Source organism: Blennius ocellaris (assembly GCF_963422515.1).
Source record: "Blennius ocellaris genome assembly, chromosome: 14".
NCBI lineage: Eukaryota > Metazoa > Chordata > Actinopteri > Blenniiformes > Blenniidae > Blennius > Blennius ocellaris.
The window spans coordinates 17716550-17743501 of NC_137663.1; the positions used below are offsets into that span (position 1 = coordinate 17716550).

Consider the following 26952-nt stretch of genomic DNA (forward strand, 5'->3'; position numbering starts at 1 on the left):
TTGCTCACCTGGGCAATCAGTTGGGTGTTTTGGAATGAAGATTGCATCTTCATTGCTAAGAGACAAGAGTATTTTCAATCAAAATATAGCACACCCATCGCAAACTTTTTTTTTTTTAAAGTACGATACTTTAGCAAAGCTATGTACAAAATGTAGGAAGTGTTACTTTATTTTGAAGTCCTCTGTCTTACCAAAAGGTATTCATGTCACCAGAATACATGCAGCCCTCCACCTCTCCAGGAATTATACTGCTGCAATTGATGCCCATCTGTCCTGTTCAAAAATGCCAAGAGTTCAAAATATTACAGTACTGCACTGGGGAGTTATTATGGAGAGATTTGTACTTTGAAGCAGGAAACACTCACTTGCTCTATCTACCCTTCTTCCCACCACAGAGATGCCGGAGGAGTTTTTATTGCCTGCGCAGAGAGTACGGAGGATACAACATGGACGTACTGTCTGATTCAGTCGCAGCGTCACCAGGCACTCTGTTTGTCTGAAATGTAATACCTGCATTAGTACCATGTAAATTCCCATGTGCATATGCCAGAATGATTTTAAAATTGTTTGCCAATAAACCCACCTAATCAAAGTATTGTTGGCACACATGACATCAATCCCCTGGGGAGAAAAAAAAGAGAAATAATAAATTAAAAGAAAACACGATTTAGTCTACACATAAAATTATCCTTTTAATAAACATTTAATTGTTTGCTTACTTGAAATACAGGGTTTGCGTTATCAATTGTCCCACTGCAAGGCAAATAAAGACAATTAGTAAATAGTAGAACTTGTATTAGTGCAGACAAACATTCAGGTGATTTCCTGGCTAAAAGCAGATTTGGGGAGGAACGGTATCAGTTAGCAAATTAAACATTCTGACATCAAATTATGAAAAAAGATATCAATAGTAATACAATGATTATGTGTGGAAGTTGCTTGCCTATTGATTTTATCAGCTACTTTGTATTTATGTGTTGCTTTATAAATCAATACTTAATTAATTATTCATTTGATCCAATCAATCATTAATCTTTGCATTTATTCATCATCTATCAATGGAGTGATTGATTAATTTAATAATGTTATGATCATCCTGAGAATTATACCTGATTTGTATCATGTTGCCACTGGCTTCTCTCCGTTTCCTTGCTGGCCTGGCTGGATTTGATGTCAGACCACCGGGTGGGTTTACGTTAATGTCTGGTAAGGAGGTTGATGAGTTTGGTAACATTTGAGGTGCTGCAATTGCAGTTGCTGGGATTTGTACTATTGCAGGTGTTGTGGCTGTAGTTGTTGGGGTTTGTACTGGTGCAGGTGTTGTGGTTGGGGTTTGTACTGGTGCAGGTGTGGGAGTTGCAGGCCTTGGTCCAGGTGTTGTGGTTGTAATTGGTGGGATTTGTACTGTTGCAGATGTTGTGGTTGGGGGTTGTACTGGTGCAGGTGTGGGAGTTGCAGGTCTTGGTCCAGGTGTTGTGGTTGTAATTGGTGGGATTTGTACTGTTGCAGATGTTGTGGTTGGGGGTTGTACTGGTGCAGGTGTGGGAGTTGCAGGTCTTGGTCCAGGTGTTGTGGTTGTAGTTGGTGGGATTTGTACTGTTGCAGATGTTGTGGTTGGGGGTTGTACTGGTGCAGGTGTTGTGGTTGAGGGTTGTACTGGTGCAGGTGGGGGAGTTGCAGGTCTTGGTCCAGGTGTTGTGGTTGTAATTGGTGGGATTTGTACTGTTGCAGATGTTGTGGTTGGGGGTTGTACTGGTGCAGGTGTGGGAGTTGCAGGTCTTGGTCCAGGTGTTGTGGTTGTAGTTGGTGGGATTTGTACTGTTGCAGATGTTGTGGTTGGGGGTTGTACTGGTGCAGGTGTTGTGGTTGAGGGTTGTACTGGTGCAGGTGTGGGAGTTGCAGGTCTTGGTCCAGGTGTTGTGGTTGTAGTTGGTGGGATTTGTACTGTTGCAGATGTTGTGGTTGGGGGTTGTACTGGTGCAGGAGTAGTTGTTGGGGGTTGTACTGGTGCAGGTGTGGGAGTTGCAGGTCTTGGTCCAGGTGTTGTGGTTGTAATTGGTGGGATTTGTACTGTTGCAGATGTTGTGGTTGGGGGTTGTACTGGTGCAGGTGTGGGAGTTGCAGGTCTTGGTCCAGGTGTTGTGGTTGTAATTGGTGGGATTTGTACTGTTGCAGATGTTGTGGTTGGGGGTTGTACTGGTGCAGGTGTGGGAGTTGCAGGTCTTGGTCCAGGTGTTGTGGTTGTAGTTGGTGGGATTTGTACTGTTGCAGATGTTGTGGTTGGGGGTTGTACTGGTGCAGGTGTTGTGGTTGAGGGTTGTACTGGTGCAGGTGGGGGAGTTGCAGGTCTTGGTCCAGGTGTTGTGGTTGTAATTGGTGGGATTTGTACTGTTGCAGATGTTGTGGTTGGGGGTTGTACTGGTGCAGGTGTGGGAGTTGCAGGTCTTGGTCCAGGTGTTGTGGTTGTAGTTGGTGGGATTTGTACTGTTGCAGATGTTGTGGTTGGGGGTTGTACTGGTGCAGGTGTTGTGGTTGGGGGTTGTACTGGTGCAGGTGTGGGAGTTGCAGGTCTTGGTACAGCGGTTGTGGTTGTAGTTGGTCGGATTTGTACTGTTGCAGATGTTGTGGTTGGGGGTTGTACTGGTGCAGGTGTTGTGGTTGAGGGTTGTACTGGTGCAGGTGTGGGAGTTGCAGGTCTTGGTCCAGGTGTTGTGGTTGTAGTTGGTGGGATTTGTACTGTTGCAGATGTTGTGGTTGGGGGTTGTACTGGTGCAGGTGTAGTTGTTGGGGGTTGTACACTTGCAGGTGTTGTGGTTGGGGGTTGTACTGGTGCAGGTGTGGGAGTTGCAGGTCTTGGTCCAGGTGTTGTGGTTATAGTTGGTGGGATTTGTACTGTTGCAGATGTTGTGGTTGGGGGTTGTACTGGTGTAGGTGTGGGAGTTGCAGGTCTTGGTCCAGTGGTTGTGGTTGTAGTTGGTAGGATTTGTACTGTTGCAGATGTTGTGGTTTGGGGTTGTACTGGTGCAGGTGTTGTGGTTGGGGGTTGTACTGGTGCAGGTGTGGGAGTTGCAGGTCTTGGTCCAGGTGTTGTGGTTGTAGTTGGTAGGATTTGTACTGTTGCAGATGCTGTGGTTGGGGGTTGTACTGGTGCAGGTGTTGTGGTTGGGGGTTGTACTGGTGCAGGTGTGGTAGTTGCAGGTATAGGTTGAGGTGTTGTGGTTGTAGTTGTTGGGGTTTGTACTGGTGCAGGTGTAGTTGTTGGGACTTGTACTGGTGTAGGTATAGTTGTTGGGGTTTGTCCTGGTGCCGGTGTAGTTGTTGTGGTTTGTCCTTGTGCAGGTGTAGTTGTTGGGATTTGTACTGGTGTAAGTGTGGTTGTTGCGGTTTGTACTGGTGCAGGTGTGGTAGTTGCAGGTCTCGGTCTGGGTGTTATGGTTGTAGTTGGTCGGACTTGTTCTGCTGCAGATGTTGTAGTTGTCATTGGTGGAGTTTGTACTGTTGAGGATGTTGTGCTTGGAGTTGGTAAGGTTTGTACTATTGACGTTGTTGGAGCTGTGGTTGTTGGACTGTTGGTTTGCAATGTTGCAGCTGCAGACGTTGCACTGCTGGTTGTTGTGCCTATGAATGTTGTATTGTTTCTTTCCAAGGTTGAAGCTGAAGCTGATGTGCTGATGCTTTCTAAGGTTGTAGATGTTGCATTGTTGCTTCCGAAATTTGTGGCTGCAGCTATTGTACTGTTGCTTTCCAAGTCTGCTGCTGTAGTGGTTGTACTGCTGCTTCCTGGGGTTGTAGCTGTAGTACTGTTATTTTCTAAGGCAGCTGTTGCGGTGTTGCCTTCTAATGTTGTAGCTGTTGGGCTATTGCCTTCAAGGGTTGTAGCTGAAGCTGTTGTGCTGTTGCTTTCTAATGTTGTGGCTGTTGTGCTGCTACTTTCAAGGGTTGCAGCTGTTGTGCTGTTGTTTTCTAATGTTGTAGCTGTTGTGCTGTTGCTTTCTATTGTTGTAGCTGTTGTGCTGCTGCTTTCAAGTGTTGTAGCTGAAGCTGTTGTGCTGTTGCTTTCTAATGTTGTGGCTGTTGTGCTGCTGCTTTCAAGGGTTGTAGCTGTTGTGCTGTTGTTTTCTAATGTTGTAGCTGTTGTGCTGCTGCCTTCAAGGGTTGTAGCTGTTGTGCTGTTGTTTTCTAATGTTGTAGCTGTTGTGCTGCTGCTTTCAAGTGTTGTAGCTGAAGTTGTTGTGCTGTTGCTTTCTAATGTTGGAGCTGTTGTGCTGCTGCTTTCAAGGGTTGTAGCTGAAGTCGTTGTGCTGTTGCCTTCTATTGTTGGAGCTATTGTGCTGTTGTTTCCTAATGTTGTAGCTCTTGTACTGCTGCTTTCAAGGGTTGTAGCTGTTGTGCTATTGTTTTCTAATGTTGTAGCTGTTGTGCTGCTGCTTTCAAGGGTTGTAGCTGAAGCTGTTGTGCTGTTGTTTTCTAATGTTGTAGCTGTTGTGCTGTTGCTTTCAAGTCTTGTAGCTGAAGCTGTTGTGCGGTTGTTTTCTATTGTTGGAGCTGTTGTGCTGTTGTTTTCTAATGTTGTAGCTGTTGTGCTGTTGCTTTCAAGGGTTGGAGCTGAAATTGTTGTGATGTTGCTTTCAAGGGTTCTTGCTGAAGCTGTTGTGCTGCTGCTTTCTATTGTTGTAGCTGTTGTGCTATTGCTTTCAATGGTTGTATTTGAAGCTGTTGTACTGTTGTTTTCTAATGCTGTAGCTGTTGTGCTATTGCTTTCTAAGGTTGTAATGGTTGTACTGTTGCTTCCTGGGGTTGTAGCTGTTGTACTGTTGTTTTCTAATGTTGTAACTGTTGTGCTGTTGCTTTCAAGGGTTGTAGTTGAAGCTGTTGTGCTGTTGCTTTCTATTGTAGTAGCTACAGTTGTTGTACTTGTGATATTGTTTTCTATTGTTGTTACTATGGTTGTTCCGGGACCTCCACCAGGTCTTTCCATGGTTGAAGACACACAATTCTCCAGATTTTGCTGAAACACTTGTTCAAGCTGAGAAAAACAAATGACAAAACAACAACAACAAAGTTGATTATACACATTCACTCTACATTGGATATCATGCATTTAGCTAAATTGTGTGTATCTTGTTTGAAACGTACCCAGGCAATAATTTCAGATTCGTTCTTCTCTTGTCCAGTGACATCCACAAAAATGTTCAAAGTGTAAAAAACTACCAAAGAGACAGAAACATCTTTTTAAATTCACAGAATCAATGCTGAGGGTTCAGCATCATACATTGAAATGGAAGCCAGGGGATGAGAACTCAGGCTTTGTTTTAACATATTTCTACTGATATGCTAGGAGGGCAACTTTTTATTAAAATTTTTTTTTTTTACCTGAGGTCTGACTATTTGTTGAGGAAGAGGAAGGAGCAGCAGTGGTATTATCACAGGATGCTTGACCTGAATATAAAGCCAACAAATTACAAAGACATTAGAATATCAATCCAAATATCCAGCTTCATTATTATCTCTTAGACATCGTTATTCTGAAACTAAACAGCTTTCAGGTTGTTGTCAAGAACCTTTTACATGTCAACATTTCTATAGCTGGTAAATCATAATTGAATAAACTGAACAAACATCATTAATGAAGAAATAAACCTGGTGTCATTGAGATCATTGCTATTTAACACAGCCTGTGTGCATACTTTCCACACATTTATGTGACGTTTTAAGGTGTGGTAGTGATCATCTTACTTGTCACATTATAAAGCTATCAGAGGCCTGTGAGTACAGTGGATGCTCAGAGGCATCTTTGCCTGCGTGACTCTCAATCTTTAATGCCCTAAAAACAACTGAAAATTCATTAAATATTAGTGTCATTCCACCTTTTAGACATTACCTTAACAAAATGTCAAATGCGCATAAATTGCTTCTGTAATATAGTTCCAGATCAAACTTAAAAACATATAAATATCAATAATTTTAATTTAAGCCTGAATTGTGTATAATCTAAATAATGAATGGAGAAAAACAAGAAAATCTGCTGAATGTGTCCTGACAAATATTAAGTTCTATTTGGTTCTTTGTCATATTTTCCACTGTCAACAGTAGGAAGGCAACAGCTTTGTGATTTTTTTCTTCTGTGAGAGTAGACTAACAAGTTACAGGAGACATTAGAGAGGAACGTAACCCCTTCATGTATTCTTGTGCATGCCAGACATTGCTGTTTATAAATAGAAGGATGGAGTTGTTGGTCAAGATCCAGTAACCAGTTGACAGACTCTATTGTCTACTGACAGAGTTGTCATTGCTATTGTACGAACTTACCTGTCAGGAGGATGAACAGGAGGACAATCTGCAACCAGTGATGGTGCCAGACAAGAGAACTTCGCTTCTTCACCCTGTTAATACAGCAAAAACTCGTATTTATGTACATCTGTTTCAGAAATGTTCATTGACTCCAAACAACATTTTAAATGCCATTTAATTGACATTTGGCAGAGGAACAAGGATGAATGAGTCAGAGAAGAAAAATATCCCCAGTGACATGGCTGCATCTGTTCATCACACCCTTGGCTATGACATGCTGAAACCATGTAATTATAGTTTAAGTCTGAAAGCAGTGGAACATTTTTTTGGGTTTTGATGTTTTCCTGAAATCTTTCCATGAGACAATATTGATGACAAATCAATTGCCTTAATATTTTCAAGACTGTAAGTACAATCTAACAGAACAAACACCTTTCTACCAGCAAAGGAAAAGTATGTGATGTGACACAGCCTTTTACTTAAACTTGCTGTGCTTACATTATGACATACCAGAATTATAAGACAAATATAAAAGTTGAACAATTTCAGTTTTATAGACTTGACCACAGTGAAATAATCCATTTGCGTTTTGGAATATTCAATCTGAGCGAGCATCATTAAATCAAAGTTTCGTTTGTGGTGTACCAGACACGTCAGATCTTGTTGTCCGACATTGAATATCATTGAGCTTTCTAAAACAGGTACAATATGTACATGTATATATCTTAAACAGTCTAAATGTGCTCGTGAGAGAGAGAAATATTTACATAGATAGTATTGGACAAAGATATACAATAAGTATACATACAGGTGTATAATTTAACAACAGCAATAAAAACAAAATCGATGGACCATCAGTATTCAAATCAGATCCAGCTGATGCTATTTCATCACAAGCATGACTTTACCTGACAGGAGCAAATGTGTGTAAACATGACCATCCGCCTGAAAAAATCCAGCAGGCTTTCATGTTGGTGTCTTCATTTTCTGGGGACATACCTCCCCATGAGCAAAATCCAAACACGGCAAATCCACACACATTACAGGCACTACGTCTTGACGGATACAAAGCTGCTGTGGGCCGCATGCTCTGTAGGCTCACATTAACTTTCTCATGCAGTCTCAATAGCTGAGCGACATGGCACTCCCCTGAAACGTCAACCTCAACAGGTAGACGTCACTCACATTCCGCAAAGATCAACAATGTCTCGTTCAACAATGACCTCCCACTTTAGGAGCAAACAACGTAAAACCAGAGCAGAAAATCTTTCCAGGCTGCTAAAACATTAAGAACACAGCGGGATTCCCCAAGTGGGCTTTTGGAAGGGAAACAGAATTGGTGGTTTCTATTTTTTGTTTGGCTGTAAAGGTGCATCTCAGGGTGTGTCCCAAGCTTGTGACTGCTGTCTGAAACCCAGTGTTTCCAGGGTTAAGATACGGGATAAAAAGTATTGAGACAGACCATTTTAAGAAGAGATTATGTGTCATAGTAAAGCGGGGTCCTCATACTAAATTCTTGGCACCATGGAGTTCCCGCTTGTTTATTTCCTTCATTGGCGGAGGTTTAATAAGGTGTGTTTATTAAGGCAAACATGGCATCAAAGGCAGTCACTGCCTGAACGTGGGTGTGGGCATTGACACATTTAGTGCATGTAATTAAAGGACACAAAGAAAATGACAGTCAGGTGCACTTTAAGTATTTTTCCAGTGGAGCGAGGGCAAAAGAGGCAACAGGGTAAAAAGATGAATAAACAGACAAAGCAAGTGCCGAATGTTTCGGATGAATGTGAGACAAAAAGTCAATGTTAAGTCTTCTTTTGCATGAAAACCAAAACATTTGTTACATCTGCAACACTACAAGCAAAACATTTGATCTATATTGATCAACAACTTCATGCACAGAGCCTATAAATAAAAGGAGGGGATCCTTTTATCTATTAACGTCACATGTCACCAACTTCATGTATTTTTCTCCTGCAGTCCTTGCTCTCTCTACTCTCTGTCCTTTCTCTCTGTACACATTATGATGATCTGTGCTTCTCCCTTCATTAACTTTGCAATGTGGAGATGTCTGATGCCAAGTTGGTCGTATGCTCTCTCTCTTATCCTTTTCTCTCTTGTGTTCCTCTTTTGTTTAACCAATCGGACCGGTTGTATACAAAATTGTTCAGATAGAACATGAACTCAGCAGTATTTTGATTTCATTAGAGGTGATCGATTGATAATGTGATGGATGCGATACGTGCAATCGGGAAATTATCCTCAAAGATTTCTTGTGGTAAAAGAAAGGTTTTCCTTTCCAGTGTTCACATGTGTACATTCTAATGTAACAGTGCAATGATATGGTATTTCCTTCTGAGGTTGATAATGTATTGCCATTCTATTCTAGAATCGGCTTGCTTTTGAATCTCCCTGTTTTTGTCTTATCATTTCCTCTCTTAATACTGGTGGTTAGTTATCATAGGAGGACAAACCACTGTTGACTATATCACAATATGTTGGTTTTTTTTTTGTTATATAGCCAGCCATGCAATCTCTGAACAGTATTACAGGTACAATTAGGTGCAGACAGCGTGTGGCACTTTAGCTCTGAGCAATGTTGTTTCCTGTGCATTACCTCTTTCATCCACCAGGTGTCTCCAGCATCTCAGTCACCGGTTTCCTACTTTTCCTCTGCGTTACACAATCAGCTCACTTGCTTTCAATCCACTTATCAGTCCTGCATCATTTCCACCAGCAATATACATATTGTAAGTTTTTGTGCATTTAGTTCCTCTGTCATTCCCTGCTTTTGCTTTCTCTGTCTTTTTGTTCATTGGTGTAGCCCCAACCAATATGTGCTTTACTACCTGTTAGTTCAGAGGATAAACAAGGCAACACAAACAGTTTCTGCCAGCCTCCCGTACTCTATTGTGTCCTCTGTGTGCATTTGTCTGAAGTCATTGTGTCGTACATGTACTCCGATGGTTGGTGTCAGCTGGCAGACAGCCGTGCCGACAATACACGGATAAACCTGAGAAGTAAATTCCCCCTTTGTTGAGTCAGACCTCCACACATCAAAGCAGACTACAGCCACTGTGCTTAACCTTTGTGGGGATGTTTTGTAGATGGGTCACACATGTGACACATTGTTTTGAAGGTTTATGTCATCGAACTACTGATTGTTAAAAAAACAAAATAATACAATGTGGGTTTAACTCATCAAACTTGGTTTCCTTACCATTAACCGTAATCTTCTTTTAAAGTTGAAGCCAAAACCTTATGATGCTGAGCTTTTCATTGACTTTTGTTATATATAGTGTACCTGTAGTATTAAAATTTAATCAACTCACCGTTAAGTGGCCTCAGCAGTTCATATATTTTTTTTCTTTTAATAATGCCTGGAAATATTAAACCATTTGAAAAGAACTTGAGGCATACTTCATATTTCAGAGTGGAGTTTGCATGTTTTCTTGCTTATCTCTAGTGTATTACTAACAGTCAACAAACTTGAATTTGAGGTTAATTAAACCTATTTGTCTTTCAGCGTTTGTCCTGAGCAATGGACTGATCTGTCCGGGGTGAACCCCGCCGTCTATATCCAGTTCACGCGATTGTGATCTGGATAAAACTGTAGAAAGGATGGAGGTTTATGGCATTTTTTGAAGCATACCCATGGTATACCCTGCAAATATTCACGCTTATCGTTTTCTACTTTTACTGATAAACAGACTTAAACACCAGATGGAAAATGATTGATGACAGTCGAAACAACACCACTAATAGAAAAATAAATATGTCTTGAGCATATATTTATTTTTTTCAGACGTTTGATGGTGTTTCAAGAAATTATTTTGCATCTCATGAAATATTGATATATCGTTGTGAAATTGTAAGTAGGTGTTTGGTGAAAACACCTCGTTATAAAACAGGCATGCCAGAAACTCGCAGAAACAGTCACAACAATACCAGCCGCTCCCTGCAGAATATATAGATTTTATCCAGGTCACCACTGAACACTTCAGAGGTCTGGACATCATGAGATTACATCCCATTAGAGAAATGTGATTTCTTTGTTTATGTACATTTTTTTTTGTATCTCTGAAAGAATACGGTTTCTTCTGCTGCACAGTTTGTTTGTTTGTTTGTTTTTATGCATATAAACTCCAGTAGATGATGTTGAAGAGCAGGTAAGCCAGGGGAAATAACACTCTGGAGTACGAGTCAATCATGTAGCTGTTGCTCATGATGAAGCTAAGGTTCTGTTTCAAAGGGTGCCGGCGACGGAGCCTGGTGCCTTCTGTGGGTCCAGAGACGGTCGAGTTTCGAGACTGCGTGTTCCTCTCTGTATTTGGGGTGCTGGCCGCGTCGGCGAACGACGTCAGGTCAATTTCATTGTCGTGGAAACAGCCATCGAAGACCATCGCCTGGGTCGTTGCGTTGTAGGAGCTGGGGAGCTGCAGCAGCAGAGAGAGTAGAGCAGATGTTGTCAGGCTTTGGCGAACCGCCAGATTGCTGCATATTGGTTTCTGTGGGTCAGGAAGGTTGCGCAGGGTTTAAAAAGACATTACAGGTCACAAAATGTGAATATGAATGACCTTTGCCCTCTTGAGCTTCTTCATTTCTTCCACTGTGGTGAAGTAGTTGACGGCGGCGTACTCGATGACCGTCAGAAAGACGAACAAGAAGCTTGCCCACAAGTAAATGTCCACGGCTTTGACGTAAGACACCTGCGGCATAGAGGCTGAGACACCGGTGATGATGGTGGACATCGTCAGAACCGTGGTGATACCTGGATACAGAGAGTTTTAAAACCACTGCTTCTCAAACACAATTAATTAATGTAGAACTATTACGATTTTGGCCTTTTTTTCAGATTGTCAAAATTTCTGCTGCTGTGATGGACATGAAAGAAACAAACAAAAGCTGATATATATCAATAACTAACTGCACATCTTACAGAATTTAATTAGAAGCTCAAGCAAACTTCCAAAGTGACAGAAACCACGGAAAATTGATTATTAGAATGAATAATCATTGATTAAAAAAGAAAAGAGTAATCTGATGAACATGTAAACTAACATCAATATAACTTTATTGGAAAAAGACAATTTATTATTAAAAAAGTCACTGCTTTTGGAATCGCTCTTGAAATATATCCAATATTCAGGTGGATTCAGGTCGCTCGTATATTTTATTTTAACCCTTTATGAGGAAGGTGAGCATATTTGGTAACTCCCACGTTTCTTCATTGTTTCTTCTACACTGACAATTGTGTTGATAACTGCCACATAATAGGGGAGGAAATATGTGTTGTTAAATATTGAATTTCAAAGTATTTGGAAGTGTGCCCTGTAACAGGTTAATGAGCGGACCTGGAAATTGTGTGTGTGTTGAATGTGATGCTTGAATCATAATTTGAGAGATTGTTCAGAATGATGGACTTCATGAGGTGACCAGGCTTCTTTCGGCTTGGGGTGCACTGTGCCTGGCTAAAAAAAAAAAGTAACTTTGAAATTGTAATTTTTAAATTAAGGTTTTTGAATGGATAAAACAAGTCTCAACTTCTTTGTGAAATAGCTATATGTTTAATTGTTGCTTTGACTATTAACAAACTTGAAAATGTCAAAAAATATTCCTGTATTAAAAAATGGCTTTTTGTGCTGTTTCTGTACTATTTTGTGGAAACTTAAGGAACAAGTTATTGAGTAAATGTATTTTTGGCATGGTTATATTTTGCAGGTTACAGCCTGGACATCATGTGTTATTGGCCTTATTGCCTCATCATTTCAATACCCAGAGAGACACGGGCAGGTACGGCCCTCCTGTCTATCCAGAAAGACACCCAGGACAGCATGACCATCAGCATGGTGGGAAAGTACGTCTGAAGCATGAAGAAGAAGATATGTCTCCTTAAAATGAAGTTTATGTAGAGCCGGTTGTACCAACCTGAAACAGAGATGAGCAGACAGTGAGTGGAGGCGGAGCCGGCAGACGAGCAACAACAAGTCGCCAAAGGAAACAAGAATACTGTATCACTCTGGGAAATGTTGCAAAATAACATCCCAAATAGCATTGCGTAAGCCATGAATCTAAGAAAGTACAAGATGAACCTAAAGCAAGAACCTAGACCTCAGATGGGAAAGTGATTATTTTCTCGGGCAGATTTGTCGAGAGCTGAAGTTATATAACATCCTCTTGGAGCCGATAGGTCCCCACAAGATTATTTAACTCCGAGACGAAAATCCCCTCGCTGCTTACTTAGTTTTCTTCTCAGAACGTGACGCCACAAGCAGGCGTGGGTTGTTTTGTTTTGTTTATTTTAAAGATGTGGGCTTATTGGTCATTCAGCTGTAAAAGACTTATATTAACGAAGATCGTTGCAGAAACATATTGATTAGCACGTTTTGAGAGCTGTGTTTATTTTTCTTTCCTCAGAAGCAGAGTTTATTGGTAGAACTCTGTAACATAACATATCTGTACAGTTAAAGCAAAGCTGCAGCCAACTGTTTAATGAGCTTAATGAAAAGAAACTGGAAAAAACTGTTACATAGTCTTGACCAAAGTCACTGTCATCTGTGATGGAGTTCATTTCTGTCACATTCGGCCCAGTTCCCAAAATGCCAAACTATTCCTTTAAAGTGAAAGTTCAGGATGTTTAAACTGACAGCATTACTGATAGTTGGTAACAGATTGGAGATGACCAGTGGGAAGAAGATAGTCTGATATGAATATGAAGGTGAAAAATAATCCTGCAAGTCTATGTAAACATCCTAAACTTTTCCATACTAGACAAAAAAACAAACAAACAAACAAACAAAAAACTTTAGGGCACAGGAGCTCTCTGGTTGTTTCCAAAATGGATACAGCTCAGAGGGGCCCACGGCTCCAGCCTCACATACCAGTACTGCTGTAGAAGGCAAGCCCAAAGGAAGGCTGGAAGTCTTCAACAAAAAACTGCGAGAGCACGATCTCGTCAGTCCTTAATGAATCGTTCCCGTTCTTCCAGTAGAGCATTAAGTCGTTCTCATTGTATGCATCTTCAAGAGAGGAGAGAAGGAGGGGTTGTGGGGCGGAGGGGGTGGACACCTTCACATACATTGTCTCTCTTGGAAGATTCATGTAACATTTTATTTTATTTTCTCAGCGGAGAGGGGGGAGCTCGCAGAATGGGGACTCCAGCCTCTCTTCTGAGATCAGCAGCCGTGTTTTTATACTTGCAATGCTTTGCAACAAGAAATAAAGATAGAAAGAGGCTCGAAAGACAAAGGAATCCTAAAACTCTGCAGCGATTCAGACTCTAAAAATAATCCCAAGCAAATCCTGCGTCAGAAAGACAGGCATGTATAATGGACAGAGATTGACCTGACTGGGGATTATGATACTACGAGCAAAGAAAAAGTTGCTGTGTGTTCATGGAGGATGCTAATGCGCTCAGAGCTGCACAGAGTGGCTTTCTGCCTCAACTGTATTGTGCTCGATGTTATCTTGTGATGCGTTTGACTTTTGGGTAGCATTTGAATAATTTAACAAACTAAAAGCTTTGAATTACAAAGCAGCAAAAAAAAAAAAAATGTTGCATAACATGTTTACGAGCAAAATACATCAAGGAAGGGAAAGCACATCTAAAGCAGGAATTAACGTTTGAAACAACACTGGATGTCCTCTCGGGACTTTTTAAAGGGGAAGTGACGGGTCTGTAGGTTGATACTTACAGCTCTCCAGCTCCAGAGAACAGTTCTGTGTGTCCAGAGGGAAGCTACTGAAGTCCATTGAACAAAGTGCAGTCACAGTGATCCTAAAACACAGCTTAAAGTTAAAAAAAACAGAAACAACAACAAAAAACCCTCAAATCTACACAAATACAGCAACCACTCAATAAAAAGCATGTCATATGCATCGTTTGGTGACCTTAGTAAACCAGCGCGCAGGACGTCAAGATTAGATTAAGCTACACTGCATTCGGTACTTATGTGTCAGGCCGTTTGTGGCTGAAGTCCAGCAGACCAGCAGAGATGACGGCATATTGTTGACATCTGTGGCTGTAATGGATATGATGAACGTTGTCTGTCCAGCTCCTCCTATTCCTCACTAAAGCCTCAAATAATAGCTCATCTTATATAAATTCTTTATGAAGACTATTTTATTGTTTGAGTCTATTGGAGATTTGAAACCTTAACAAATGTTACAAACAGAGTTAATCTTAGTGGAGAAAGAGGTTTAGATTTGATTTTGCGTGTACCTTTTACTGACACAATCCAATATTTGTTGAAGTCATTTGATGCATTCTTAGTAAGTTAATATATAGTTGAGCTATTTCTATAATTACTTACATGTTTATGTTCTGATTTACAGCGAGTTACTTAGCTGGTCAAATCTGCCATAGGTTTCAGACATTATTTATCTCAATTAAAAGCTTTCTAGCCTTTTATTGATCAATTGACGCCTGAGATTGATGACAAAAAAATGTGAGTAGGAAATTACTGAGAACTATGGACTACAGTAAAGACTGTTGAAGAAAACATTTATCTCTATCCACATATGTGCAGAAAATACCTATACTGTAAAATATTTAAAAAAAACAATCAAAAAGACAAATGAGCGAGTCATTGTCTGGGCATTAATGATGCTTGGAACTTTTTGTCAACAGGTTAACGCTTCCGAGAGCCATGGCAGAATATGATTTAGGAATTGGTTTGTATTCAGTGAAAAAAGTGTGAAATTAGCTTGTTGCTCCATATAAAGGCAACCTTGTTATATTGACGCTGATCCATTCATTTATTAGTGTGATCAGCTTTGTAAGCAGTCTAATCAGTGGCTGATGAGCTATAGAGTGAATGTGGTTCAATATCCACCACTTAGTTAGCTGACTAACTACAAAGACTAAAAAAAAAGAAATCCTCGAATTTAACAATTCAAGGAAAAGAACTAAGCCATTAGCTTCAGCTTGCTATTTCCATGACTCTGATATAGTCCATATTGGCCATTAGTGACACAGAGTGACACTTTTCACTGTCCCTTCTTTGAAGCTAATTTCTTTTAGGGACTTTATATCAATCACCTGACACTGTAGAGGATATTTCCGTCAGGATAAACCCTCAGCATGATGTTCTCCGTGGTGGTATCATGGATGAAAGAACGCTTCGAGTGGACGAAGAACACATCTGGAACCCAGATTTTCTTCACGAGACGAGAGTCGAAGGTTCGACTCTTGTTGCTGCTGGAGGGAAAGGCCAGGCGATCGTCCTGCCAGTAATGCCTCAGGTAGAGAGTCATGGTGAAGTCCTGGGGAAGAAGCACAACATCGACGATTAAGCCCAGCAGATACACTGACTCTTTCTATGTTATTTTCCGAAATCTCAGAAGCTCGTACCATGTTCACTTCAGATATGCTGTCAATGCTCTCCACCTGGACGTCGATGCCGACAGGGATGGCTGAACCTGCAGAGGGTCAGATGTCATTGGATCAGCTTCAAGCAACATTTGGATCACATCTCATATGGATTACCAGTCCGCACATCTGCCATAGTTTATGTTTGTGTTAATCCCTGAGCTATAAGTCAATAAACAAATAAATGTGCTTTTTAAGCATGACTCGTCAGTTTGTGGTTTCTCTTATGTCATTTTAAATTCCAGTATCATTGAGCCTAAATTCACACAGCTGGCTGCTAAAGGTTTGAATCCCAGATGAGACAATAATTCTCGTCCTCACCTCTGTAAGTCTGCTACTCACTCATGAAGCTCAGATAAAATACTTCAAACCATATGGTTTGTATCATATTTCACTTAATTTGACTTCCCACTAAATGTCATCATGGTGAGGATTTGTAGAAAAATGCCACAGGTTTGATCTTTTAGAAAACAAAATCTAGAAATGTTATCATTCATCAAAACTATCAAGAAAGATATTTTCCAATAAAAAGGGGGAAATAATCTTAACAAACAATTTCCTACCAAGGTAAATCAGGTTGTACGTCTGTTTAAGCCTCCTCATGTGTCTTAATGTTTACTCTGAGTAAGGGTGAACTGTGTTACTGTAATCACTGAAGAACTTTGTGATGAGGAGCCTTTAAATTACTTGAATGCTTGACTGGCAAAATGGCCCTTATTGATGACTTTCACATTTCAGCACGTCTCGTCAAGGGTAACTCATATACCTGGTTTAACCTCTTAATAGAGTTGAAAGAAGTGACAAAACAAGCCTGTATCTTCAAGAGAGTGACAACATATTTTCAGTGTACTGAGAAATTTCAAACTAATTCAGGTGGCTTCTACTTTCTTTGTGAATAACAGAGTGAATATTAATGATATTACCAAATATTCTTCCTTACTTTTCAGGTGGTTTTTTTTTCAATCTTAAAAACCGTTTGGAGCAGAAAGGAAGTGAGAGGTGGCAGGCAGCAGTGGCTTGTGCTCAGATATTATTATCTGACTATGTCTTTGTGTTCTACATCCTACAAACACTCCTTAATAAATAAAACAAGCCAGCAAATCCTTTTACTGACACAAAAGACGTCATGTGATTTCTTGCAGGGCCGGTTATGTCGGCATAACCAGATATGACTGCATGAACCTATAAGGACAAAAATGATCCCCTGTGAGCATCCTGCAGATTACCAACAACAACACCGACACATTCATTTCAGATCGTGTTCCGCCTCAGACAATCCAACGATCTAGCGGTTGGCATTTTAGCCGACACGACATGACATTACATAAATCAAAATGACTGGAAGAAAGTGTGAACTGCACTAAAGGGCTGAGAGCAGGAACAAAAGTGTGTGTGTGGGGGGGGGGTGGTGCTTCTTTCTGCTGCCTGTTTTACAACTCACCGAATAACAATGATGGATTGAGGACTGCTGGCATGTGTTTGAGCAATGAAGGAAAACAATTGCTCAACATTTTTTTTTTTTTTTATTGTTTGACTACAGCGTGAAACACCACTGTGTTGCATTGTTACATAGATGTGAAATGCAGTGTATATTAAATGGAACGGTTCTTATGTCATCACCAGTGGCAGTATATGGTCAACGTATGATGTGTACTATAAACTTCTAATTCTATCTGTGCCATTACCTAATGAAGGCAAGCACTCAAAACCATCAGTCCATGATTGCGGGAGTAGATCAATGAGAGGGATTATGTCAGGCTGCTGGTGCCGGGCAGTTTGTAGATACTGCTACAAGTTTCTATTTCCTGATTTTTCTGTCCTTACATTATGGTGGGAGTTTTTTTTTTGTTTGTTTGTTGTTGTTTTTTTACACATTACAATCTTCTAAGACATATATTCAGATATATGAACGTAATCAGGTAACACGATTCATAATAGTGAGAAAAACGATCAGCTAAACCATTAGATACACATTTTCCATCATTCTGCATGATGAAAAGGTTTTTCTGGGATTAACCAATCATTCATCAAAAGTCTTGTCATTGCACGATTTGGTTGAATTATTTCTGATCACTTCATGATTTATTTCACTAAACGAGATGGCTGCCACTGGTGCAGGACTGAATGAGCACAGAGCAAGTATCATTAGGGTACATGGTCTATTTGCTGACCCTTGGTGGTTTGGAGTGTGACAACGACTCATACTATGATAAAATGATAATCTTGAAATGTTAAATACATTAAAAAAGTTATATATGCAATACTAAAAGTGTCTTCTTCTTTATCAAATCAAGCACGCCAATGTTCAAAATCTATATGCCAACATGACCCGAGACATACAAATCCCAAAACTAGAAAATCATATAAGAAACCTAAAAATTGTATAAAGTGGGGTTGTTTTATTCAGGTATAAATTAGTAGCTTTGGTCTGTTTTTTTTTACAGCTCATTTTATAAACCTGTGCCTTTAATGGTAAACGATTGGAGGTAGAATTAAGAAAAAGTGACTTTCTTACTAGATTTGTAAAAAAAATAAAAATTTAAAGTTACCGTTTTATCAAATTCCAAATAAAATGTTGATTCTACAAATTATTAATATGTCACTGGGGGTGATTGTTACCCAAGTGTTTGATTTTGGGACACAGTTTTAACCAGATGCTCTTCCTGACGCAATCTGAATCGTTGCGATTGGAGGTCTTGCTCATGGGGCTTTCGGCTGATCTGAACTATCAAACCTTCATTTACAAGCTGACCTTCACCGCTCAGGAAAGTGTTCGCAACTAAATTGCTGGCTGCTAACATCACAGGATGTGTTTGTAGGTGTGCATCTAAAACGGAAATGAAACATGTAATTAGAGTTCAGAACTGCACAGCGTGTGAACCGGGAAGTTGCGCACCTTTGGAAGAGACATGACGCAACAAAAACAGTTTTGCTGCTTTTGTAAGCTCTATTGTTCATAAAGAAAAACTCACAGTAGTCGATACTGTGAAACAGACATAAATAGTCATTCTGTTGTCATTAGTCATAAGGCCCCATGCATGCAATGTATGTCGGGTGGAGGTTTTTTTTCCTGGTTCATGAACAGGTGCTGTAGTTCAGTGGTGCCACTCAAGAGCCTTGATTTCTAATAACTGGGAGGAAACAAAAACTATGTTAATTGCAGGTATCGCTGCATCAATCGATTTCACTTCTCTCAGGGTTATTACTTGTTCGGGGATGATTAATAAAAGATGAAGCTGCAATACTGATAAAGAATCAGAATCAGAATCAGAATCAGAATCAGAATCAGAATCAGAATAGTTTTAAAGGAAAGGAGACTTAACATCGTAGTGAAAATAGAAATTATGGGTATAATTTAATAAATACAACTATAATAATTAGAAACGTTGACCCTCAATTGCCCCTTGGTGTGAATGTGAGTGTGTGTGTGTGTGTGGTCCTCTGTCTCTGTGATGGACTGTTGGCCTGTCCAGACTGTATCCTGCCCTCGCCCATAGCAAGCTGGGATGGGCGCCAGCACCCTGCCACCCTGAACAGGATTAAGCGTTATAGAAGATGGATGGGTGAATTATAAATGTTCCCTTCCCTTACAAGAACAGATCCAGCAGTTGCTGTATTTTTCAGATCTCGGTTACTTGAGCAAGTTCCCACAAGCAAAGAGTGTAAACTAAATCCAAACCTGTGCTTAGAAGCACAGACACAGACGGAATTAGGAGCACAGTTCAGATTATTTCCCCCGCACTACAGTCTGCAGTCATTGTCTCACGCAGCAGACAATCTAGGTCACCAAGGCTTTTTTTGGGAGGCCTAATACCAAAGACAACACAGTAACCTACATTAACCATACTGAGTTACCAGGAAAGCACATGTTTGCGACAGATAATCTGAAAAAAGTGAAAAGGATGAAAACGGGGAAATGATGGAACGGATGAGGTGTGTGACTCACCGCCGAAGCCCGGCCGCATTGCAAAGTCATGCTCTTCAATGCGAAGCAGCTGCTCAGATTTAATTAGTAGAGATTTGGTACTGTCCAGCTTTTTCATCTTGAGATCCACTCTTCTGGAAAACAGAGAAGCGAGAGCAGCTTGTGTAAAGTCTCAGTCTGTCTCTCACCAACACAGGCCCACTTGAAACAGCAGTGACATCTGGTTGAAGGAGTTAGTGATGGGTAATTGGACTTTTGCTCCCTGATTAAAACCAAAGGCTGGATTGAAATGAGGTCTTTTGCTTTCACTGAAGTCAATTTAATTTCACACTTCTCAAACTGGCTGGGCGACACAATGGATTCTTGCCTGAAACCGTTTTCCTGCATTGACCTATCACCTGAACTTTGAACTTGCTTTTTCTGGCAATCTTTAAAGAAACAAACCATAACTTTAACAAAAAAAAAAGCATGAAAATTAACATTTTTCCATTCAAAAACCAATCAACAGTAAATTCTGGTGCATATTGATGTCACATGATCCTTTGCGGGGCCTGTGTATTGAAACCCGTTCCAATGAGCATTATATAGCCACGTTGGTGACACCATAAAGAAACACACTTTACACCAACAACGTCAATATGGCAGATGTGAAAAAAACCCAACTAACAGTGAAAGAAGCCAGAGATTTTCCAGGGACTCAAGGATTCATTGTAAGACTCACCCTCCATGCTTCTGTTTGGTGTTCTCCCCGACATACAGCTCCTTGTGCCTCCTCTTGTTGGGAAAGTGACTGCTGTTGAGCTGGGTGACGGGCCAGAACCAGGCCAAGCACATCAGTCTTAAGGCCAGGAGGGCCACTCTCATGGTGAGGCTGGGGCTGGAAAGACGAGAGGAACCCGAGCGTCCCTCCCTCTTGGTCAGTGTCCGGCCCAGGGAATGCCACGGCTGACCCCGTCCCCTACCACTACGCCCATGTCCCAGCGGCAGCGCTCGTTCTGTCCCCGCCACGCACACGCCCAGACACTTCTGCGTTATCCTGCGCACTCATCTCCTCTAACATGGTGAACATCAGCTGAGATATCCAGAGCTTAGCTCCAGCGCGCAGGCATCCCCCCTGGCTGAGCTTGCTTGTCACTGTGCCATCACTTTGCTTACGTTTCCTGACACAACATGTTACGGCAGCTCCCCGCTGTCCCCACCCTCTGATTTAAAACCAAATATCAATTTATTCCAATAATGACAAAGGAATACCATTAATTCCTCACTAATCTTCTTTTCTGCGGTTGGCGAAATCTTTCAGTAACCTACAAACTGGAGGCAGCAGAGGGTGGGGAAGGGCGGTGGGGGGGTGTGGGGGTGGGGGGTTAATACAACCAGCAGTTTCATCATCGTTCTGACCAGATAAAAATAAAAAGCCTGTAGCCTACTTTTACGCAGTGGAGGATTTTCCCTGGAGTTGCACTCTGTGCTGGTGGGAGGACCCAAATGATGCCATCCAGAGGAGCCTGATGCAAACACATGTTTGCTCAACATTTACAAATGCTGGACTCATGGCTCATGAAAGTTCAGCATTTGAAGCAGATGGCATGATTCAGGTTTAGAAACCGCTCATAACTTGAAAAAAAACAACAAAAATCACCGGCACAGCAAGTGCTGATGTTTTTTAGTGACCTTATAGTCAAATCTTAACCTCCCTGCTGGCCGGACTGTGGTTCAGCCCTTATTCTAAAAACACAGGACACAGAAACCCCCGATCAACAGACAAATTGTAGAGATTGCCCAAATAATGTTTGTAAAAAAGGAAGGAAAACTGTAGAAAAACAACTTTTACACACACTGGCACATGAGAAGGGAATTGAATCCACTCTGTGAAACATTGAAATCAGGTTTGTTTATTGGTTGTAAGGAGCCTTTCACCACAGTAACACCTGTAAGTGATGCAGCAGCTCAGTAAATGTTGCTAGTTTCAGCTGATTAATCTGTCAGTGAAGCTGTGTGTGTTATCCTTTACTGCACCATATGTCAACAGTGCATCAACTAGAAGCAGTGAACATTTCAGTCTGATTATTGTGGCTCTCAGACCTCAGGCACCTTATATTGTTCAAGCAAATAAAAAGACAGTTTTTTATCAATCCTTTTTCTATGTTATCAAATTTGCACAATTGAAAATACATGCAAAATATTTTAAATTGTAAAAGAAGAAAAAAATTATAATTTTATGTGTTTTTGATATAATGTTGTAATGAACAAAGGCCAGTAATTTAAAATAAAAATAAAATGTTTGCTGAATCAACAATACAATCAAAACATTGACAGCATGCCTCTAGTGGCTTGCTCCCTTTAATCTGGTATTACAGTTGATTGAGGGCAGACATGAGCAATGTCATCTTAAAGAATCGTGCACGTGGACCCTGGTTCACTCGCACATGTGGCCCCACAGCTGCTGGACGACCGATGACACGAGGAACTCACGTCTCATCTGCGTCCTCTAGAGGTCATTTATCAGATCGCGTGAACAAGTCAAAATGTTCATAGACAGACTTTGAAGGTATAAAAAAAATGTAATCCGTAATCTCTTTAATTGATCTATTATTGTAGTAAATCAGAAAGATTCTACATATTTTAAGGAATAATTTACAAAACATTCATTTCTTGGGCAAAGTTTAATCATTTTACAATTGTGGAGCCATTTTTATTATAATTTTTTTTCTTTTCTTTTGTTTATTGGAAGCATGTAGGGGTCAGAAAAAAAATGGTCAAAACATATAAAATACAATATGATAAAGTGAAAATTGCACTTAGGTAAAAGTAAACGCAGCCAAACGAAAACACAGATAATATTACTTCAGTTATTCAAATTGGAACATACAAAAGGAATCCACTTTTCATCTCATTGTGAATTCATTGACTTTCCCCTTTTCAAGTAGGCAGAGATGTGATGTGGTGAACTCATTTCAGGTGTTGTGCAGAGTGTTGCACTCACATGCAGTCCGGTTAAACATTTACACACCTGGTTAATTAGTTAGTGTTTCATTAGTGTGAGGAAGGATGTAAAATGGAAACACACACACACACACACACACACACACACACACACACACACACACACACACACACACACACACACACACACACACACACACACACACACACACACACACACACACACACACCTCATACTGTTACAGATTCAACACCTTAACAAAGGACTGAAGTGTGTGACATGGCAGAGACTCATGGACTCATGGTTATGCTGCTCATTTTCTTGGACAAATTGCTCATGACAAACTCAAAAGGTATTGTAATGTTTGGCTTTTATTTATTTTGGGTAAAAGTAACAGTTAAGAGACAATGCCTTGATATTATATTTAGTTTTTAGTTTTTTTTCCCATTGAAAAATCACTGTGCTCATGGGCAGGGTGTACAAAACTGCATGATTTTTATCAGTACACCACAAACAACGTGAATATTCTTCTTTATTCACAGTTTACATTATGCAATGTTTTTTTTTACAACACTTCTCCTAGTAATGCCATGGAATATTTTCTAATACATTTGTTTAAACCTGAAATGTATTATAAGTCATTATGTCTGTCTTTGAGTAACAGTGCTGTGCTGTAGAGCTGCACAACAACTTGAAACAGTGTGCAGCTTGTACAGCTAACATAGTTCTGTCTTCTTATTCTGGCTGCAGCTGTGTACACAGCTTCACTGCATCCTCAGTGCCCCGCAAATGTGCCCCAGCTGTGACATCTGCACACATCTGGGGGAAAACACCAACTCCCCACAAATGGGGGGAAAAGTGTAACACGCTGAAGCAAAATCCCCCTTTTATCCATAGGAAAGAATAAGAGTGATAGTTGAATAATTCGGCTCAGTTTATTTTCCCTCCTGTGGCAAAAAGAGCGACCACAACACTGAGGACAGTGTTACAAAAGTGGCATTGTGACAAAACACAAATCATAAGAATTGCGTCGCTTATATAAATGTAATTTGTTTTGATTTAATTTGATCTATTCAATTTAATTTAATTTAATTTCCTGAAGAACCAACCAAAATATTTGGGGGCTTCTTGTATTATTGAGACACATTATGGTAAATAAAAAACAAACAAATTAAAAAATATGGTCATAACATTTTAAATACAGTTATACCTAATCATTAAAGAGAAATTTTTATTCAATGAGAGATAAAGAAAAGAAGTACATTTTCATGGGAAAAAGCTACGTAGTAGCCAGAGAAGAACCCGTGCTTTTGATAAGAAGAGCTCCAACTTTTTAAAAAGGTGTGTACCGGGAGAGAAAAAGTTCACAACCCAATCGTGAAAGCCCAATTAGTTCACAAAGACGAGATGCTGCCAGCCACACTGAACAAAACAGCAGCTTTAAAACGGACACTTGAACTCTGTATTTTATAAACAATGCCATTTTGTTGAATCTGCTGTGCCGGCTCATAGCCTTATTACCAGATGCCAACGTCACCTGTATCGTCCATGACGACTGCATCCTGCCGTGCAGCTTCACTCCCACCAGCACCGTGGTGATCCACTGGTACAAGCAGCAGATCCCCGTCCACAGCTACTACTACAACAAGGACCAGTTTGGGCTCCAGAACAAGCATTTCAGTGGAAGGACATGTCTGTTCAACTCCCACATCCCGCACGGCAACGCTTCGCTGCTCCTCAGGAGGGTCAAAGTTCAAGACAAGGGCAGGTACAAATGCTACACGAGCACACGAAAGGGCAACAAGGAGATGTTTGTCAACCTGGAGGTCAAAGGTCAGTACAATGCAACATAATATGTGATCTTTAGTTGAGCTGATATTGTGATATTACAACGTCTTCGATGTCTTTTCGTGCCGCGTTTGGATTTTACTTTTTCTCTTTTTCTTTCAAACTGGTGAAGCCTGGAGTGTTGACGCTGCGGTAAATGCTTCCAGTCGTTAATTACCCTAAAAGTCGTGACTCCAGAGTGGAACTTTTCTCTTTCTTTTTCCACCTCGCAGCAGACTGACTTTTCATTGCGTTTAATCGACAAAACATTTGGAAAGCAAAGGTTTTGATTTATTTATTTTTTACAATTACTTAAATTGCACTGGAAAAACATTGAAAGGTTTTTATTTTCTCCTCTCCTGAATCGCATTTTATTGATAACATTTGTTATATATTCATTTTAGTTTGTCTTTAATATATGTAAGCAATGAGACGGAAGGCAAAGGATGCAATTAACATTTTTATTAAGTTAAAGCAAATCCCAGTAAATGTTTTGGTTTTGTAGCATTTCCAATAAATTCTTCCAGGGGCCTGTTGCTTAAATCATTCACATAAGGAGTGTGATTTATTTCCTCTGCTGTAAAGCTCTTTGTTTGTCCTAATACTTACCGTATAACACATGTACTGGCGTAGAGAAGGGCAGAAAAGCTCCATCTCCCCAGATTTGCGACTGTGCTAAAAGCCAGCATGGCTGCAGAGAGAGAGCATGTCACTGTGTGCTGATGAGAGGACGGCATGCACTAATCCTGACCTCTGTGTCGCTGTGCTCCCTTATAAACACGGATAGACGAGCAAAGTTGTTTTAATCTTATTCCACAAACCGACTCATATCCACATTAGGTGCTTCCATGTTTATCGTTTTTTTGCTTTTTTCCCCCCCTGTAGCTCTCATCCAATCAGTGATCATGGAGATGACCGATGAGCTGGTCACATGCTCATCTCAGAATATCTACCCCATCCCTCATGTCACCTGGGCCACAGACCCTCCTTCTGCCCAGGAAGTGCTGGAAAATCCCACCATCAAAACCACAGACCACAAGGGTTTGTACACTGTGGAGAGCGCGCTAAGGCTGGAGGGTCATCTCTCCAACCATACCTACTTCTGCACCTTTACATCAGCTGATAAAACACAGGTGTGGACGGCCTCTTGGAAGAACCAAGGTTTGTTTTATCCGCATGATAATAGAATTTTATTAACATAAATGTTTAAAAAGCAAAAAAAAAACCAACAACCTCAATATGACTGCAAACCATATTTCAGAGGCCATAACACAGGAAGAGGGTCATGCATTGTCCGTCCCATGCATCGCTCCACGCAGTGTCCAGAATTTCTCCCTCGTGTGGACTTTCACCTCATCCAGTGAGCCCACGGTGATCATAAAGTACGACAACAGAACCAGACAGAGCTACAACCAGTGGGAGAGCCAGGCTGCACTGGACCCGGACCTGCTTCTGCAGGGAGACGGATCTCTTCTGCTTCACAGGCCAGATGTTGAGCAACACTCCGGGACATATACCTGCACTTTCTCAGGTCTGCAGAGCCGCCACATCATACAGACCAAAGTAAACATCACCGTCGCATCAATACGTAAGTATTGGATGGCTGTTATTGTGTGACACAATATTAAAAAAAGAAACTGTTAACAGTAGGAAATTTGTTCTTGCAGGTGAGGATGAACAGAAAGCGCAGCGGTCATGGTGGAGCACAGCAGCTTCTGCAGCTTTTGTCTTCTTCACCATCATTGTTGCTCTCCCTCAGTGTGTAAGGCAAAGAGGTATGTCTGATAGTGACTTAAGTACTTTTTAAAAATGAAAAATATTTTTTTAATTTGCATCCCATCATTTTTATGCAGCGTTGACTGCCAGAAAAAATGTGTTGGAATGTCCACAATTAACACAGAAGTTACACAGAATGCACTTTTACATTACACAATATTCCTTGGGAATAAAAGCTTGCTCTGAACTTTAATATGTATTACACTCACATCAAAACGAAATTGGTAATATTACTAATTAAGTCAGTTAGACAAAAATAAACTTCGTTATTGTTTAATACTAAATTATATGTTGAGTAAAGATTTAAAAGTTAAACTAAATCCTTTGTTGGCGCATCATTTCATAAAACGCGCTTGGTGTTACAGATGACCACCAGGTGGCACTGTTTGGTCCAAATGTCCCTCTTATATAAGAACACTAAAGTGGTTTTGAGACACTCAAACACACACTTGAAAACACGTGAATTTGCCACAGAACAAACCTCACCATTTCACAAGCTCTGACAGATCTCAGGATTTTCAAACATAATGATCATCATTATTTGAGAAAAGATTTGAAATGTTTTACACATTTTTTCTCTCTCTCTCTTTCTGTGGTGCAGAAATGGAGACTAGAATGGCCTCACACAGGTACAACGGGACAGGAATTATCGAATGTGGACTACACAAAGAACCAAGCGTCGCCCGTTCATACATAATTGAGCAACGCAGCATTGAAGCCACCAGGCAGCCTCCCCAGTGTGAAGCACATGATGAAGGAGCAGTTAGTGACTGTGGTGTGACTTCATCAGCAGACACTCTCACAGAGCAAACAATTGAT

The 26952-nt window shown here is 40.6% G+C and overlaps 2 protein-coding genes across 2 annotated transcripts; both read right to left on the minus strand.

The window, feature by feature from the left end:
- Positions 1-586: 586 nt before the first annotated feature.
- On the minus strand, positions 587-7298 carry LOC308139540 (uncharacterized protein; the record flags this gene model as incomplete). The annotated part of the gene is made up of 6 exons (XM_080509000.1): positions 587-621; positions 720-753; positions 1110-3800; positions 5137-5207; positions 6310-6383; positions 7291-7298. 4 exons carry the CDS (start codon positions 7296-7298, stop codon positions 1197-1199), a joined length of 2757 nt encoding a protein of 918 aa, XP_080365126.1. The 3' UTR covers positions 587-621; positions 720-753; positions 1110-1196.
- A 3123-nt stretch (positions 7299-10421) lies between these two features.
- Positions 10422-20450, minus strand: LOC308139707 (gamma-aminobutyric acid receptor subunit rho-3-like; the record flags this gene model as incomplete). The annotated part of the gene is made up of 9 exons (XM_080509209.1): positions 10422-10727; positions 10869-11062; positions 12067-12219; positions 13173-13310; positions 13986-14068; positions 15332-15555; positions 15644-15711; positions 19608-19720; positions 20308-20450. 9 exons carry the CDS (start codon positions 20448-20450, stop codon positions 10422-10424), a joined length of 1422 nt encoding a protein of 473 aa, XP_080365335.1.
- Positions 20451-26952: the final 6502 nt, after the last annotated feature.